Below are 13,778 nucleotides of genomic sequence, written 5' to 3'. Positions count from 1 at the left end.
CAGTCAGTAACCAAAAGTATTCATCCACCGAACCTCTCATAAATGAATGAAGATAACTTGAGAGTATTAAGAGGAATGTAAATTAGTTTATACATAGAAAGCTTTATTTATAAGCAACAAAATATTAAAACCGCAAATCAATCATTGGAGAAGCAATGAAATAAGATGAAGAACAATGAATTATGACACGAAAAATAGGTAACAAAAGTATTCATCTATTATTTATAAAGTTGTCTATTGTACTGCCACAGTCACTGCTAATATTTTGTTGGGTGTAACTTGGTCTTAATTATTGGCTGCAATCGCCTAGGCATAGACTCGACGAGTTTTGACGTAACCTTGGATGAAATATTATTACATTGCTCCGTAATCCGATCTTTGAGATTTTCTTTATTTTTAATGGGAGTTTTTCGTAAATTTTGCTTCAGTTCTGCCCATAGATGTTCTATTGGGTTAATATCTGGAGATCGTGGTGGCGGATCAAGGACGTGAGGTACTCGTTCATGTTCTGGTATCGTCATTTCTTTTTTTTTTCCTACCATGACGATAATTTCAGCAAAGTAGATGTTGCACATTCAGAAGCCGATCCGCGTTTATTACATGTTTCACTATAAGATGCAATACAGCAATTCAGGGAAGCGCAATTCATTGTTCTTCATCTTATTTCATTGCTTCTCAAATGATTGATTTGCAGTTTTAATATTTTGTTGCTTATAAATAAAGGTTTCTTTCTATGTATAAACTAAGTTACATTCCTCTTAGTACTCTCAAGTTATCTTCATCATTTACGAAAGAGGTTCGATGGATGAATACTTTCGGTTACTGACTGTATTTTGCAATGATTTTGTACTATATGAAATAGAGTTCTAAGGACCTAGAATGGAATTGATGTATGTATAGTTTACACTGCGAGATGTGAAATGAAAATTTGATAGTCTTATAATTTGTTTAAAAATATTTGTCGACTCCTTAAAGGAGTCACAATGAAAACAAACGTGCAGATCATTCACTGTTGCCTTCGTTGAGTTGTCTTATTTTTTTTCTATTTTACAATTCTACTTTACAATTGCAATTCCATTCCTGAGAGTCGTATACAAAATATTAATTTGAGATGATAGAAAAGCGTATTTATAAAGTACGAGCATGTAAATATAGAGTATTAGAATAGAATACGTTAAGGAGAGGAAATTATTTACAAAAGCATTAATTTATTAAAATATGTAGTTATTAAATAAAAAATAATGACGCAACAAAAATTGTCAAATACTGTATGCCACTGGTATCGGTCTAATTTTTCCTATTGTAGTAACTCTTTTTCTTCTAATTTCCTTGTGGTGTCATTAAATGTCAAATGCAAACTATTATATAAGGACATCGATAAGGACTATGCATTTCAGGAATTTAATCTCTATGGTCATAAGACATCTACTTTCCCTGTTGTTTTAAAACTTGACAATATTCATGTGGCAAGTACTAATAATCTGCATATGAGTATTTGCTAATACTCAAAGTAACTTAACGGTTCCGGCCACATATTTTTAACCGGAACAGTCGAGTTATTGGCTATCTGCGAATGGGCGGCGCAGGTGGTGGCACTTTGTTATGCATTATGACATCTGAATGTTTCGTATACTCCACATGTAAGTGACACAGATTTTCTATCCCAGCCATAGACATTCCTTGACAGCAACGAACATCCAAGTATTTTAAGGAGTTGCAATACAATTTTATGGAGTCCAAGCTATGGTCCGTTAACCGTGAGCAGCTCTGTATATTAAAATTAATAAAAGAAGTATTAATTGAAATATAAAATTCTAGCCCATTAAGAGTTGCAAGATGTGAAGCTTACCTGAAGATGAACACGTTTGAGTCTACGTAGCCTTTTTGCTACATAGGAAATACCAGTATCTGTCAGATTGTGACACTGAGATAGATTCAAATCTTCAATTGCTGGATTATTTTTTGTAAGAAAATCTAATCCAACATGTGTTACCTGATATTGAATATTTAGTAATATTGAAGTGATGATTTCTAACAGTTTTTTAAAAGTTATAATTATAACTAACCTGTTGACACATGCTCAGATCTAATATCCTGAGTTCCGGAAATGTAAATGCGTACTTCAAACTAACATCGGTTATTCTGTTACATCCAGCAAGATTCAATTCTGTTAGTCCTCTGAGTCTCGTTAAAGAGAATCCTGAGCAATGTTCATCATCCAATGAAGTAATGAGGTCGCCACACATCTGCATCACTTCGTTCTTCCTCTTAGCATCTCGTACTATTTCTTCCTCAGCTCTGGACCGTAAGCTTATTCTGAGGTTTGACCGTGGAACTTGTTGTGTGTTTACAATCATTACCTTCTTGATATTTTCTTTGTTGCCAGCTCCCATACCAGTAAGACCTAAATCACTAACTTTATCACAGCGACTTATCTTCAAGGACCTTAACAGTATCAGCTTTTCAAATATTGTCTGTAATAGAAGAATTGTTATTCTCTTACCTTTGTAAACTCTGAGTATTCATTTAGAATTATTACCTGTATGGTCTTATCTGTAACTGCACTAAAACAATATCCAACACCCAGTAGCCGTAGCTTGGGAAAGCTCATTGCAATAAGTTCAATAGACTTCTCATCTAGATTTAACGCGTTTGCAGAAAATCTCTCTAAGTTCCTATTAAGCGGTTGTTTATTATCACTAAAATTACTTGTTACATTAAATGAATTTGGATTGACATTTTCAGAATCTTCATTGGGATCACTATTGCCACTATCAGTATCTATTTTTATGGAGCACAAACCATCAGTAATACATTCCCCAGTGAGTTGTTCGCATTCAGATATATCCAATTCTTTTAATTTCTCTAGATTACGTATTTCCCGAATACCATGTGCAGTAACGGCACGACACCGTCGGATATTCAGAACTTCCAGGTTCTTCAAGGATTTACAGATACAAATTAAACTGATATCTGTCACTCGTGTACAGAAACTAACATCCAGTACTCTTAAAGTGGTTTGATGTTCCAAAAGAGTACGGATCCCCGTGTAAGTCAGTTGTTCGCAGGCGTGAAGCTTCAAGGATTCTAATTTCAAATCTTTTAACGTTGACAAGGATGCCAATGCTGTTCCGTCTATCAAAGTGCAACCAAAATTCAAATGTTTCAGGCGTTTGCTCTGCTGCGTTATATAACGAAGAACATTAGGGAATGTGAGGACAGATTCAGATGCTTGTATCCGAAATCCATTATCAGGATAGAATTTCTTATATAGACCAACGTGAAATGAAATCTGACATCCCATTAAACTGAGCGAATCTAAATTTGGACAGATGGCGACGAGCCTATTGAACAGAGCATCGCTCAGGTATCTATTAGATGCAAGACTAAGCTCGTGTAGACTTTGGAACTTCGACGAGAGCTCTTTAACGTCGTTCTCGTCATCCAGCAGTCGACCTGACATTAGACATTCACGACAAGCATTGATATGAAGCTTCCTCAAGCTCTCACAATAGTTCAGGATAGCAACGAGTGTCCTTTCGCTGAGGTCACAGCATACCTGTGGATTATTTATTTCATCTGTAATATATATTATCAAGAGATAAAAGTGGTAGATTGAGATGCATATGTGACTACCAGGATTAAGCTACGCATATCCGGTCCATATTGCTCCCAGAAAGGCATCGTTCGGCGTAGCTCCATTTCATTGAAGATGAAGTGATAAAACGGTCTGACGGAATTTTGCAGAATATTGAGGACTTCTTGTAAGTTATCAGCAGCACCTTGTCGGTTCAGTATTACGGCTTGCTTGTCGACAAATCGACTGTCGAGAGAAGCTTCATGCCAATGTTGATTGACCAAACCTGCCGACATCCTGTCGGACACTGATAAGTACGACATTATGTGTACGATGACCTAAAATTAAAGAAATTGGCACCTAGAGCTTTTACTTTTAATCTTTTATTACTCTGTATCCAAATTCACAAAGGATAATTGCTTCCATAGATATGGACAGGACTATCATATCAAAGTATATTGCTGAGTATATATTCAGTGTAGATATGTGGAGTGTGTGTGTGTGCCTGTGTGTATGCGTGTGGTTTAAGTTAGGTTAGGTTGTGTGTAAGATACTAATTAAACAAGATATGTAATCGAAAACTAAGTATATTATTTGAAGTTTTACTGGAACTTTAATTCTTTTGCGTTATAATTTAATTGATTTTGATGTTCAATAGGTTAATGTCGAATGAATGCGATTACGAGCTGTGTGCGTCACTGGTGAAAAATGAAAAATTCAGAATTGTTGCAAATATCTTTGACCTTGTTAAATTGAGTTAATCTGCTTTGTCCTCAAGTGGTACCACGACACAGATTACAATGTCACCTGTCATTGCTATAATTAGACAGTTCGCTGTACGACGCATATATACAAAGATCTCATTCATGGAGAACCTTTGTTCTTAAAACAATACACCTTTGTTCATTTTCTTAATATTGTAAAATAAAAGCATATATGCATACGTATGCACCTATGTAACCGTACTAAATGAAGTATTCTAATTATCATAAGCAAATCATTACCTGATTTATGCCCGTTTCCTCCGATGTTAATCGAACTTAAGACTCCGATCACCCCATCTTAATTAAAACTATATTTAAAAAATTGAACCAGGCTTAAACCACGTCGGAGGAAACGGGCATTAGTCTAACGATATCATGGTTTATTACTAAGGAAAAAAGGAAAACGTTAAAGTTCATATAAGTTAATAAAATGACTAACTAAAATTCATATAGATAATCCTAATGGTTCGAAAAATTATAAGTTTTTAAATAAATGCCCAGATTTCTGACAATAGAATCTGCATACATTTTATCGGAACGGTTCATCATGAAAGTTTCCCTAGACGTAACAAATTTATTAAATAATTTTATAATATTCTTTACATCCGGAAGTGGAATACATAATTGTCAAGGTCGCCGTATGACAGATGGATGTGAACTATTAGAATTATTCTTATTTTAATCATGAAAGGCTCACCTCAATTGGCAACACAGGTATGTCAGAATCCGCAGCATTTCCAATAAGAATGTTATGGTCACTCGAAATCTCCATTTCTCTGTTACAACACTCTGTTTGTACGAACACTCGCGAGATTCTTGTAAAAAATAGTAGTTTGTCGTTTATGGCAACGATCAGCTGACTGTCTTGCAGCAGACTGCGTCGTCTGCGCATATGCCAGGACCGTATCATATGGGTACCAGGTGCCCTCTACATTTACTCGAATAGCATATAGAGTATGAAAAACAATAGTTCAAGATATTTTTTTTTGTAGAATCTTATAAAAGTTCGATGAAATTTTACCGTAGAAAGCAACGTGAAGGTAGTTAGGATTTTTGAGTATAAATCGCGTTGTTTTGCAAAACTATGTATAATATTGTTTTTGTTATTTAACTTCAAAATGTTAACTGAATCAACAGATTGTGTTAAAAAAAATCTATTTTCTTCTCTGTACACTGAAGATTAGTCTAAGAAATACGTATTTTTCATTACTGGTTATTTATTATTTGTAATCTTTGAGTCGCTCTTGAGCTCCATTTTTTCTCATCCTTATTCTTGGTGTATGTTGATATGGATTTAATGATGCTCGTGCCTGATAACGAATCACAGGTATCCATTGATAGTTTCATATGAGAATGTACAAGATGTCGATTTTTTGGTTGATTCTAATTATTTTTATATTGAAATTTTGATTTTTCAGAGTACTCCTCGATTAGAACATGTGTGCGAAGTACCTGAAGAGGAGGATGAATTACTTGAGCTTATTGCAGGGAATACATTGATACCCAGATTTCGACGATGGGTCGTTAGACAATGTATGTTGTCAATAAATCATCCTGGTACACGTGCTTGTATGAAGAGTACAGCATCAATTAATTATGAGAAAAGTAGACACATCAGATCTTATCCGTATATGATACATCCTTTCAGCCAATTTAGGTTATCAATGAAAATACCTTATTACTTAATTATTTATTGACAGTTCCAAAAGTATGTATTACATCATGAGGCATGTTTGATTTGCCAAACATATTTTATTGTATTACAGATGTCACTGGGAAACGATAATATTTGTTTTTACGTTACTTGTTCTCTCCGTAATACCGGGTTTGGCCACGTTTTATTTCGAAGAACATGAAAAATTAATCTTCGGATCATTAATCATTGACGCTGTTTTTCTGATAGACATCGTCTTGAGGTTTTTAACAGGACACTACGATTATTCGACAAAGGTTATTGTCCTGGATCCAAGAATGGTGGCTCAGTAAGTCTTACAATGGACTTTATTTTAGGATAATGTAATATAATATTGCTTGTTATCATTTTAGAAAGTATTTCAAAGGTTTCTTTATAGTGGATCTTTTATCGGCTATCCCTTTGGAAATATTAGCAATCTTTATAGCCAGACGGCAAAAAAATGAGTGGTACTACAATTGCTTGTATCTCATTAAAATTGCGAGACTCCGAGTAATCCTCGTTTACGGAAAACGACTTTGTTACGTTAGTAAATAATTGGAATTATGGAGCTTTTGACTTTTATTTTGTAATAATTTAATAACGGATATTTTAGAATTATCGTGTCTCGTTTCAAATGCATAAGAGTCTTGAAACTATTATAATTTCTATGTTAATTATTCATTGGAGTGCCTGTCTCGAATATTATTTACCATTGATGGTATTGAGAATACCAGGTACAAATGAAATTGGAGAGTAAGTATATGGTTCGATAAGTTAGCTAATTTTTAAAATGAAGTTCAAAATATCGGATTTTCTTTCAGTTCGTGGATCTTGTCTGATTACATGAAGAAGAAAAATAGTGGAATAAGAAAGTATATACAGAGTCTTAATCGTGCCGCCATTGCTCTTACTAGTTCTGCACATTTTCTTACCGTGAAAACACCAGAAGATGTTATTTTAAACGTAATTTTAACAGTAATCGGTAAAATTGGCTTAATCTATATACTAGGTAATTTTTAATTTTATTAAGTTTATCTAGTTCATCCCAAAAATTATGATTTACTATGCTGCTTATTGTAATGGTATTAATGCAGTATGATTAATCTACTAGGACAAGTTTTGCAATTAATAACTACACTCCGCTCGCGCAGTAAAGGGTATTCCAAGTTGCTTCAACAATTGCACGAGTACATGAGATACAAGGAATTGCCATTGACAATTCAGCGACGAATTCTTGCCTATTTCGATTATACCAGTAAAAAGAGCTTCGAAAGAGAAAAGTATATAATGACGCAAGTTTCGTCGCAATTACGTGAAGTAAATTTTGTCTGCTCCGTTTCACAGCTATGAAATAAGTTTCCTAACCCTTTAAATTTTTCGTCAGGAATTATTATTTCATAATTACAACAAATTCGTTGAGAATATTAAATTATTTCGACATTTACCGCCTCAAGCTATTACACACATAATAACGTCATTACGTTCTGAAGTCTTTTTAACTAATGACGTTATAATTAAAGCCGGTACACCGGGCGATGCATTATTTTTCATAGTTTCCGGTACAGTGGCTATATACACAAGCGCAGGAAAGGAGGTGAATTAATTTACATTTTTTTTATAAATCTCATGCGGTTTCATTTATCTGAATATATATAATTTATCTTTAGATTTGCCATTTGGAGAACGGAGCACATTTTGGCGAAGTTGCACTGGTTATGGAAAACGAACATCGTATTGCCACTGTCGTTGCTATCGAGACTTGTGAACTTTACGTTATAACGCGTGACGATTTTCAAAAGGCCATTGCGGATTTTCCTAATCTTTTGAGCAAACTGCAAAGATTAGCTCTTGAAATTCTTGATAAAGCACCGGTTTTAGAGGAGGCATTTGGCCGAGATCATTCTATGCCCTCCAATATTAATATAAGTAATATTATTTATAAGAGGAAGGAATAGAATATATATATATGCTATATGTACCATATGTATTATTGCTGTCAGTTGTGATATTCACTAAAGATTATACGTTCGTTTTAACAATTTTAAAGACTATTTTCTTGCTTTAAAAGTCTAAACAGATAATTCAACAATTAAACAATATATATTATTCAACTGGAATAATCATTAACAACAAGAAATATCTCAATGATTAGCAGCTGCTAATCTTGAAATAAATAATATAGTAGAATTTAATATATCAGAAACATCGTTAAAAATAATTAAGTTCAAATAAAATTCTATATTAAATGAATATATCCAAATAGATCAGTGATTGTAATTAAGCATCATTCTTTGTTGCTTATAAGGATTTCTATAAGATTGTTGATAAACAGACATGAGTCTCCAATGTTCAGGATAATCAGCATCCCTACATCCTTTAACTATACTAAAAGGTGGCGTCAGTGTATCAATACAAAACGATCGTTTCGCATATGGTGTTCTTGGTCTTGGAACATTCACACTGTTTGGTAGTCCGTTACGAGAGTTTTGAGCTCTTTGAGATTTACTAGCTGACTGAATTAATCGGCGTCTATTTTTTTTAAGGCTTTTCTGCGCATTAAAGTTACAGGCAGCACAATGTCGAAGAAAATCTGCATGCTGCGGCCTGGCACGAATTCCTGTATTAGTTTTGTCAATATCTTCTAACAGACAATCATTCCCAGTGACTTGTAGATCATTCATTTTTTTACAGAGGTCATGCTCAGAACGTTCCTGATAATATAAAAAATGATTATCATCCTTATGACTATTAGTGTTTACCTTATTACTAATGCAGGTACACTGTACCTCGAGTTTGGCGAGTTCCTTTTCACCTGAATTATACTGAGGTACCTCAGACTTACGATTTTCACAGCATCTACAGGAGGAATAACACTGTCTTGGTATTTCCTGTTTATTCTTAGCTTTGTCTACCCTGGTTGATCTCAGGTATTCATTGTCATGTATATTGCTCCCGCGTTGTACAAGTGTAAAAATGGCTGGTGCTGATCCACCATCCGAGCCATCGATATGAACTGGTCGGTGAGGTTCGTAATCAGGATTAATCGGAGCATCCCAACAAATAGCAAGATCCATATACGTTGATGGTTTCTTGCAACCCAACTCAGGACCATAAAGACATCTTGGGTAGTGAGTAACAATTTCTGAATGCTGTTTGGTACATGGAGATTTGTCATGATTTCTTTTACAGGATGATAAAGAGCCCGAGGATTTTGCACGTCTAAAGTTCGCAAAGACATTATCGTCCACCTTGTCCGGTAATGGTTGATGCTGTAGATTTTCCGTATGAAATTTCTTAGCGATAGCAAAATTGTCGTAGCAGGAGGAGAAACGCATTTCTCTCTCTTTCTTTGGTTTTCCCCGCAGTCTCTCTTCGCGTTCCTGGTTATTCCGTACGGCACCACTTAGGGAAGAAAATTTCAATGTTCCTGAGGCGTACTTTGGAACGTTACATACGTGTTCCCGAGGATCCTTCGACCGGGCTAGATTTCCTGGACAATAGGCACAGCATCTTTGCCAGGAAGTCATATCTTTGTAACATTTTGTTGTATTTTTCTTTAATTTACCTGCAAAAAGCGTTAAAAGATTATTTTACACAAATTTAAATGACAATTATCATATTTATTAACAATGCAAATATATTAACTTTTTTGTAGATTCCTATTTATTTAATGGACCAACTTTTTAAAAACTTTTCTTTAATTTATAAATTTTTCCATCATTTAGATAGTCTCTTCAGCACTACTGTGCTTTACATGGGTATGGATACGTTTGTCGACTGTCTTACTTTAACATTACGCATTGATTGTCTTACCTGTACTATATAGGAAGGCCCGCATTAGGAGGCCGAAAACTTTGCGTTACTCACGTAGTGTTTATTTGCTTGACAACGAAATAGTTCAATATCTGAAGGTATGCGAAGAAGGAGAATAAAGCAGCAGAAACTGTACACTACATGATTATCCTTTAGGATCCTTGAACTCATAGTACTGCGAGAGTTTATCTAATGCTGAGAAATCTATTGCTATAAGGTCATATATACTTCGGAAGACAGAATAATTGTGAATACTTTTACTTTATTACATATCTATTAATATATTAAATAAGAAAATAACACACATATCTTTTAATATATCAACAATTGCACTATTGCACGTTTAAATATTTCTCCAAATCTATCCTTCGGCGTTTATTTGGAATTTGTAATTGAATATATTTTAATAAGGTGGTTTTTTAATTGTTATAAAAAAGCCATATAGCCATCATTAAGTTTTACAAGACTACAAATACAATTATCATTTGCGTGATTATCACGGCATTTGATTAAGTTCTTTTTTTTCAATATATAACAACAATTCAATTATATATTTCCCTTGTGATAACTTCGTTATGAAACATGATATTACATATATAATATAGGTATACTTGCGTATAACCTATTTGAACATGGAGGGTTTTCAAGGTGGCAAACCGCGACGCTTTATTGTAAATGGAAATAACCGTCGTCAGTTGCAGGTGCGCCGAATGATGCACCGTCATGGCGACGTTACCTCCGCGCAAAAATCCGACACCGACAAAGATCTCGAAAGAGCATTTAACACCGTTGCAAATATTGTTGCAGTTGGGTTTTCCAGAGCACAGAGCGTGAGTCTTCCATATTTGTCCTATTACCTTAGTCATATAAAGCATCCTCCATTTATTTCTCTCAATTGCACTTGAAGCTTACTCAATGCTCTGCATTAATCGCCATTGTAAACAAACAGCTGTCAAATTTGGCCTTCGTACGTTAGCTTGTTATTTAATTTTTGTCTAAATAATTCTTCATTATTACACGTGCTCAATGAAATTATTATTGTTTGTCCTGAAATTCACTCAGTTCTTAGTCATGATCACTGATTACTATGAGTTGAATGATTAGTGAATTGTGATGATTCATTATGTTTCATTACACTAGGGAAATGAAGATTAATGTAGTAATAATTATAAATGATGTTATTTGCTTCTATGCTTTGTTTATCTCTTGACAGAGTGAAGGCACTTGCAGCCACTGGACATCGGGGTGTACAATTGGCATCAGATTGGCTTCTGACACATGTAAGAGATCCTACTTTGAATTCTCATGAACCAAGAGAGTATGTCTTGTATGCCTGTCCAACGGGAGTTCTGGCTGAAAAGTTACTTACGTTCTGGAATGAAAGTAGAGAGCTAGGATGGAACGGAGCACTGAACTTCATGCCACATATTACATTGGTGTCATTCTTCAGAGCACCGGATGAATCTGCTGAACAAATAGCCAGTGCCTTGGAGAGTATAGTTGACTGCAATGAATACCCTGATTCCATTGGGTTGGAAACATATGTGTCTCAAAACTTTATGGGATTATTTGTCAAAGATAAGCACGCCGAATGGCTTACGTCCATTGCTATGCGTTATGTGAACAAACTAGCAAATCTTATGATCACTGCGGAAGCACATACAAATTCGTTACATCTCTCTCTAGCGTATCAATTTCCTAATTCCCTCTTTGTACCTCTAAATAACATGGTAGAACAATTAGGATCAAATGTGCCAGCTAACTGGGAACTCAGGTTATACTCTCGAGATTCCAGATTGCGAAATGCACATGTCCATAAAGTGACACATGCACACGTTCCCAGGGAACATGATGAGCTTGAGTTAAGACCCGGAGATTATATTTATTTACCTGAAGGAGCTTGTGACGCTTCTATCGACGGATGGGTCGAGGGTATTTCCTGGTTAACGGGAACTTCGGGATACTTACCATTGAATCATACAAAACGAACAGCGGAATCAGATGCATGGACACTTCATTGTACTATACAGATCACCGATCACAGACCGCAAGTCGGTGGAGAAGTCCCCAGAAGTAGAAAGCCTCCGGTACTCTCCTCGAATGAATCTCTAGACACTCCGGATGGGGTTCCAGCAGATAATGAACCGGTAAGTATCTATTCTCTCAGTATACAAACTAATATTTGATCAATTATGTAAAGTATTATTTTTTTTAATTGACAGATAGAAGCTACACAACCACCTACAATACCGTCACGACAAATTTTTATCTGCCGCCATGGCGAACGTATAGATTTTACATTTGGCACTTGGATTCCATACTGTTTCGAACCTAATGGCTGTTACATTCGTCGAGACTTGAACATGCCTAAAGAAATTCCACCTAGGAACATACAAGATTTCCAAAATGACAGTCCCTTGACGACTTTAGGCGAAATGCAAGCAACTCTAGTCGGAGGAGCCATGAGGTCTTCTAATGTCAAGATAGATGTTGCTTTTACATCGCCCTCGTTACGCTGTGTCCAGACTCTGTCCCAGATATTAAAAGGACTGGGGTCCGATGTTTCCATGAAAGTGGAACCAGGTCTAATAGAATGGTTAGCTTGGTATCCAAACGGTTTACCAACATGGATGAGTCCAGATGAGTTAGTCAAAGCTGGTTTCAACGTGGACACAAATTACGAGCCCATAGTCAAGACCAAGGAACTTCCCCAGAGAGAAAACGCTGCCCAGTATTACGAGAGGAGTTTTGAGTTAATCAAGAAAATCATCGAGAACACGGTAGGTAATATATTAATTGTCGCGCATGCAGCATCCTTAGCAGCTTGTACCAGGCAGCTTACCGGTCGTAGAATACCACCAGCTGCCGAAGTCACACGATTGGTCCAAAGAGTTCCATATCTTGCGTGTTTAACGGCTCATGAAAGTCTGGACGGATGGCAACTTCATCCGCCACCTTTTCCGCCAATCACGCACACGAGTAACAGTCGATTTGACTGGAAGATCCTAACGTAAAATATTTATAATAATACAGCGCCTCGATTAAATACAGCGAATTTATCGTTTTCGTATTAAGATTTTTATTGAGAAATGATGCAAAGACTGTTACGATGCAATGAATTTCATTACAAGGCCTAGACGGGTGGTGATCCTTCAGGTCATAGAGATAAAAGATACGCGATAGTCAATAGCCCTTTATTCTGCTATACAAAACGACTACGTGTATTCTAAGGAAAATATGGACCATTTGAATGATTAAGATTACGAATGAATTATTATATTCGAAGAAAGATGGAAAAATCCCGAGAAGATTGTGTATTTGGAAACGAGCTAGAAAGACGTACGCTTTTTTTTGTGTGATCGATTTTGCAGTCTACTATTTCTTCGCTTTCTTTTTTTTCTTCTTTTTTTTCGCGAGGATTAAATAGTTTGGTAAAATATGAAATTACGGGTATTCGCATTCCATTCAATAAAATCGTGTTGTTCAAAGATTTTAGTCACAATCAAGTGTTTCGAAATTTTAATATTACTATTGTGAATGTACTTAAGTGTTATGCTTATGCAAATCTTGAAAATGTTTATACTTGAATTTAATTATTAGAAATACAGTTTCGATGTTACTAAATCATTTTAATTCACGATACGTCATCTCAGCAAACTACATTATATTGTTATGATCATTACGTATGATCTAAGTTATGAACTTTTAGATCACTTTGTCAATTATTCGTGACTTCGAATTTTGAAATCTTTACGTATTTTGAATATAGTATATTAAATGAGAGGTTACGAGGAGCTATTTAGATTGTAATTATCGCAGTGTTATCTTTTGTGGAATATTGTATTATTCACTTGATCCGTACCGTTAAGTTTACCAAAGAGAATATATCTGTATATGAGAGTATTTTAATAAAAAATATTAGGCAAACTGTCAAATAATTTTGTTTATA

The 13,778-nt window shown here is 35.2% G+C and overlaps 4 protein-coding genes across 8 annotated transcripts; 2 read left to right on the top strand and 2 right to left on the bottom strand.

Moving 5' to 3' along the window:
- Positions 1-448: 448 nt before the first annotated feature.
- LOC107265761 (F-box/LRR-repeat protein 4) lies at positions 449-5,237 on the bottom strand. Of its 2 annotated transcripts, none has more exons than XM_015735532.2 (6): positions 5,039-5,237; positions 3,637-3,915; positions 2,540-3,559; positions 2,067-2,474; positions 1,850-1,993; positions 449-1,767 (listed from the first exon to the last, which is right to left on the bottom strand). In XM_015735532.2, exons 1-6 carry the CDS (start codon positions 5,231-5,233, stop codon positions 1,564-1,566), a joined length of 2,250 nt encoding a protein of 749 aa, XP_015591018.1. In that variant the 5' UTR covers positions 5,234-5,237; the 3' UTR covers positions 449-1,563. The 2 variants fall into 2 exon arrangements, with proteins under 2 accessions (XP_015591018.1, XP_015591019.1); XM_015735533.2 differs by lacking the exon at positions 5,039-5,237 and adding an exon at positions 4,582-4,975.
- Positions 5,238-5,382: 145 nt separating this feature from the next.
- On the top strand, positions 5,383-8,120 carry LOC107265765 (potassium/sodium hyperpolarization-activated cyclic nucleotide-gated channel 1). Of its 2 annotated transcripts, XM_015735544.2 has the most exons (9): positions 5,383-5,668; positions 5,760-5,998; positions 6,108-6,323; positions 6,388-6,559; positions 6,630-6,769; positions 6,838-7,025; positions 7,128-7,333; positions 7,401-7,610; positions 7,684-8,120. In XM_015735544.2, exons 1-9 carry the CDS (start codon positions 5,630-5,632, stop codon positions 7,969-7,971), a joined length of 1,698 nt encoding a protein of 565 aa, XP_015591030.1. In that variant the 5' UTR covers positions 5,383-5,629; the 3' UTR covers positions 7,972-8,120. The 2 variants fall into 2 exon arrangements, with proteins under 2 accessions (XP_015591030.1, XP_024938799.1); XM_025083031.1 differs by lacking the exons at positions 6,388-6,559; positions 6,630-6,769.
- An 84-nt stretch (positions 8,121-8,204) lies between these two features.
- LOC107265766 lies at positions 8,205-10,110 on the bottom strand. Of its 2 annotated transcripts, none has more exons than XM_015735546.2 (3): positions 9,662-10,110; positions 8,803-9,581; positions 8,205-8,727 (listed from the first exon to the last, which is right to left on the bottom strand). In XM_015735546.2, the coding sequence occupies exons 2-3, from the start codon at positions 9,541-9,543 to the stop codon at positions 8,281-8,283; spliced, it is 1,188 nt and encodes a 395-aa protein (XP_015591032.1). In that variant the 5' UTR covers positions 9,544-9,581; positions 9,662-10,110; the 3' UTR covers positions 8,205-8,280. The 2 variants fall into 2 exon arrangements, with proteins under 2 accessions (XP_015591032.1, XP_015591031.1); XM_015735545.2 differs by having other exon boundaries at positions 9,830-10,110.
- A 284-nt stretch (positions 10,111-10,394) lies between these two features.
- On the top strand, positions 10,395-13,776 carry LOC107265763 (protein UBASH3A homolog). Of its 2 annotated transcripts, XM_015735542.2 has the most exons (4): positions 10,395-10,659; positions 11,043-11,976; positions 12,052-12,609; positions 12,681-13,776. In XM_015735542.2, the coding sequence occupies exons 1-4, from the start codon at positions 10,553-10,555 to the stop codon at positions 12,750-12,752; spliced, it is 1,671 nt and encodes a 556-aa protein (XP_015591028.1). In that variant the 5' UTR covers positions 10,395-10,552; the 3' UTR covers positions 12,753-13,776. The 2 variants fall into 2 exon arrangements, with proteins under 2 accessions (XP_015591028.1, XP_015591027.1); XM_015735541.2 differs by having other exon boundaries at positions 12,052-13,776.
- The last annotated feature ends 2 nt before the right edge of the window (positions 13,777-13,778 follow it).

The sequence above is a fragment of the Cephus cinctus genome, unplaced genomic scaffold (genome assembly GCF_000341935.2).
Source record: "Cephus cinctus unplaced genomic scaffold, Ccin1 Ccin1_scaffold0240, whole genome shotgun sequence".
Lineage (NCBI taxonomy): Eukaryota > Metazoa > Arthropoda > Insecta > Hymenoptera > Cephidae > Cephus > Cephus cinctus.
Note: the sequence above shows the minus strand (reverse complement) of the source record. Positions and strands in the feature narration are given on the sequence as shown.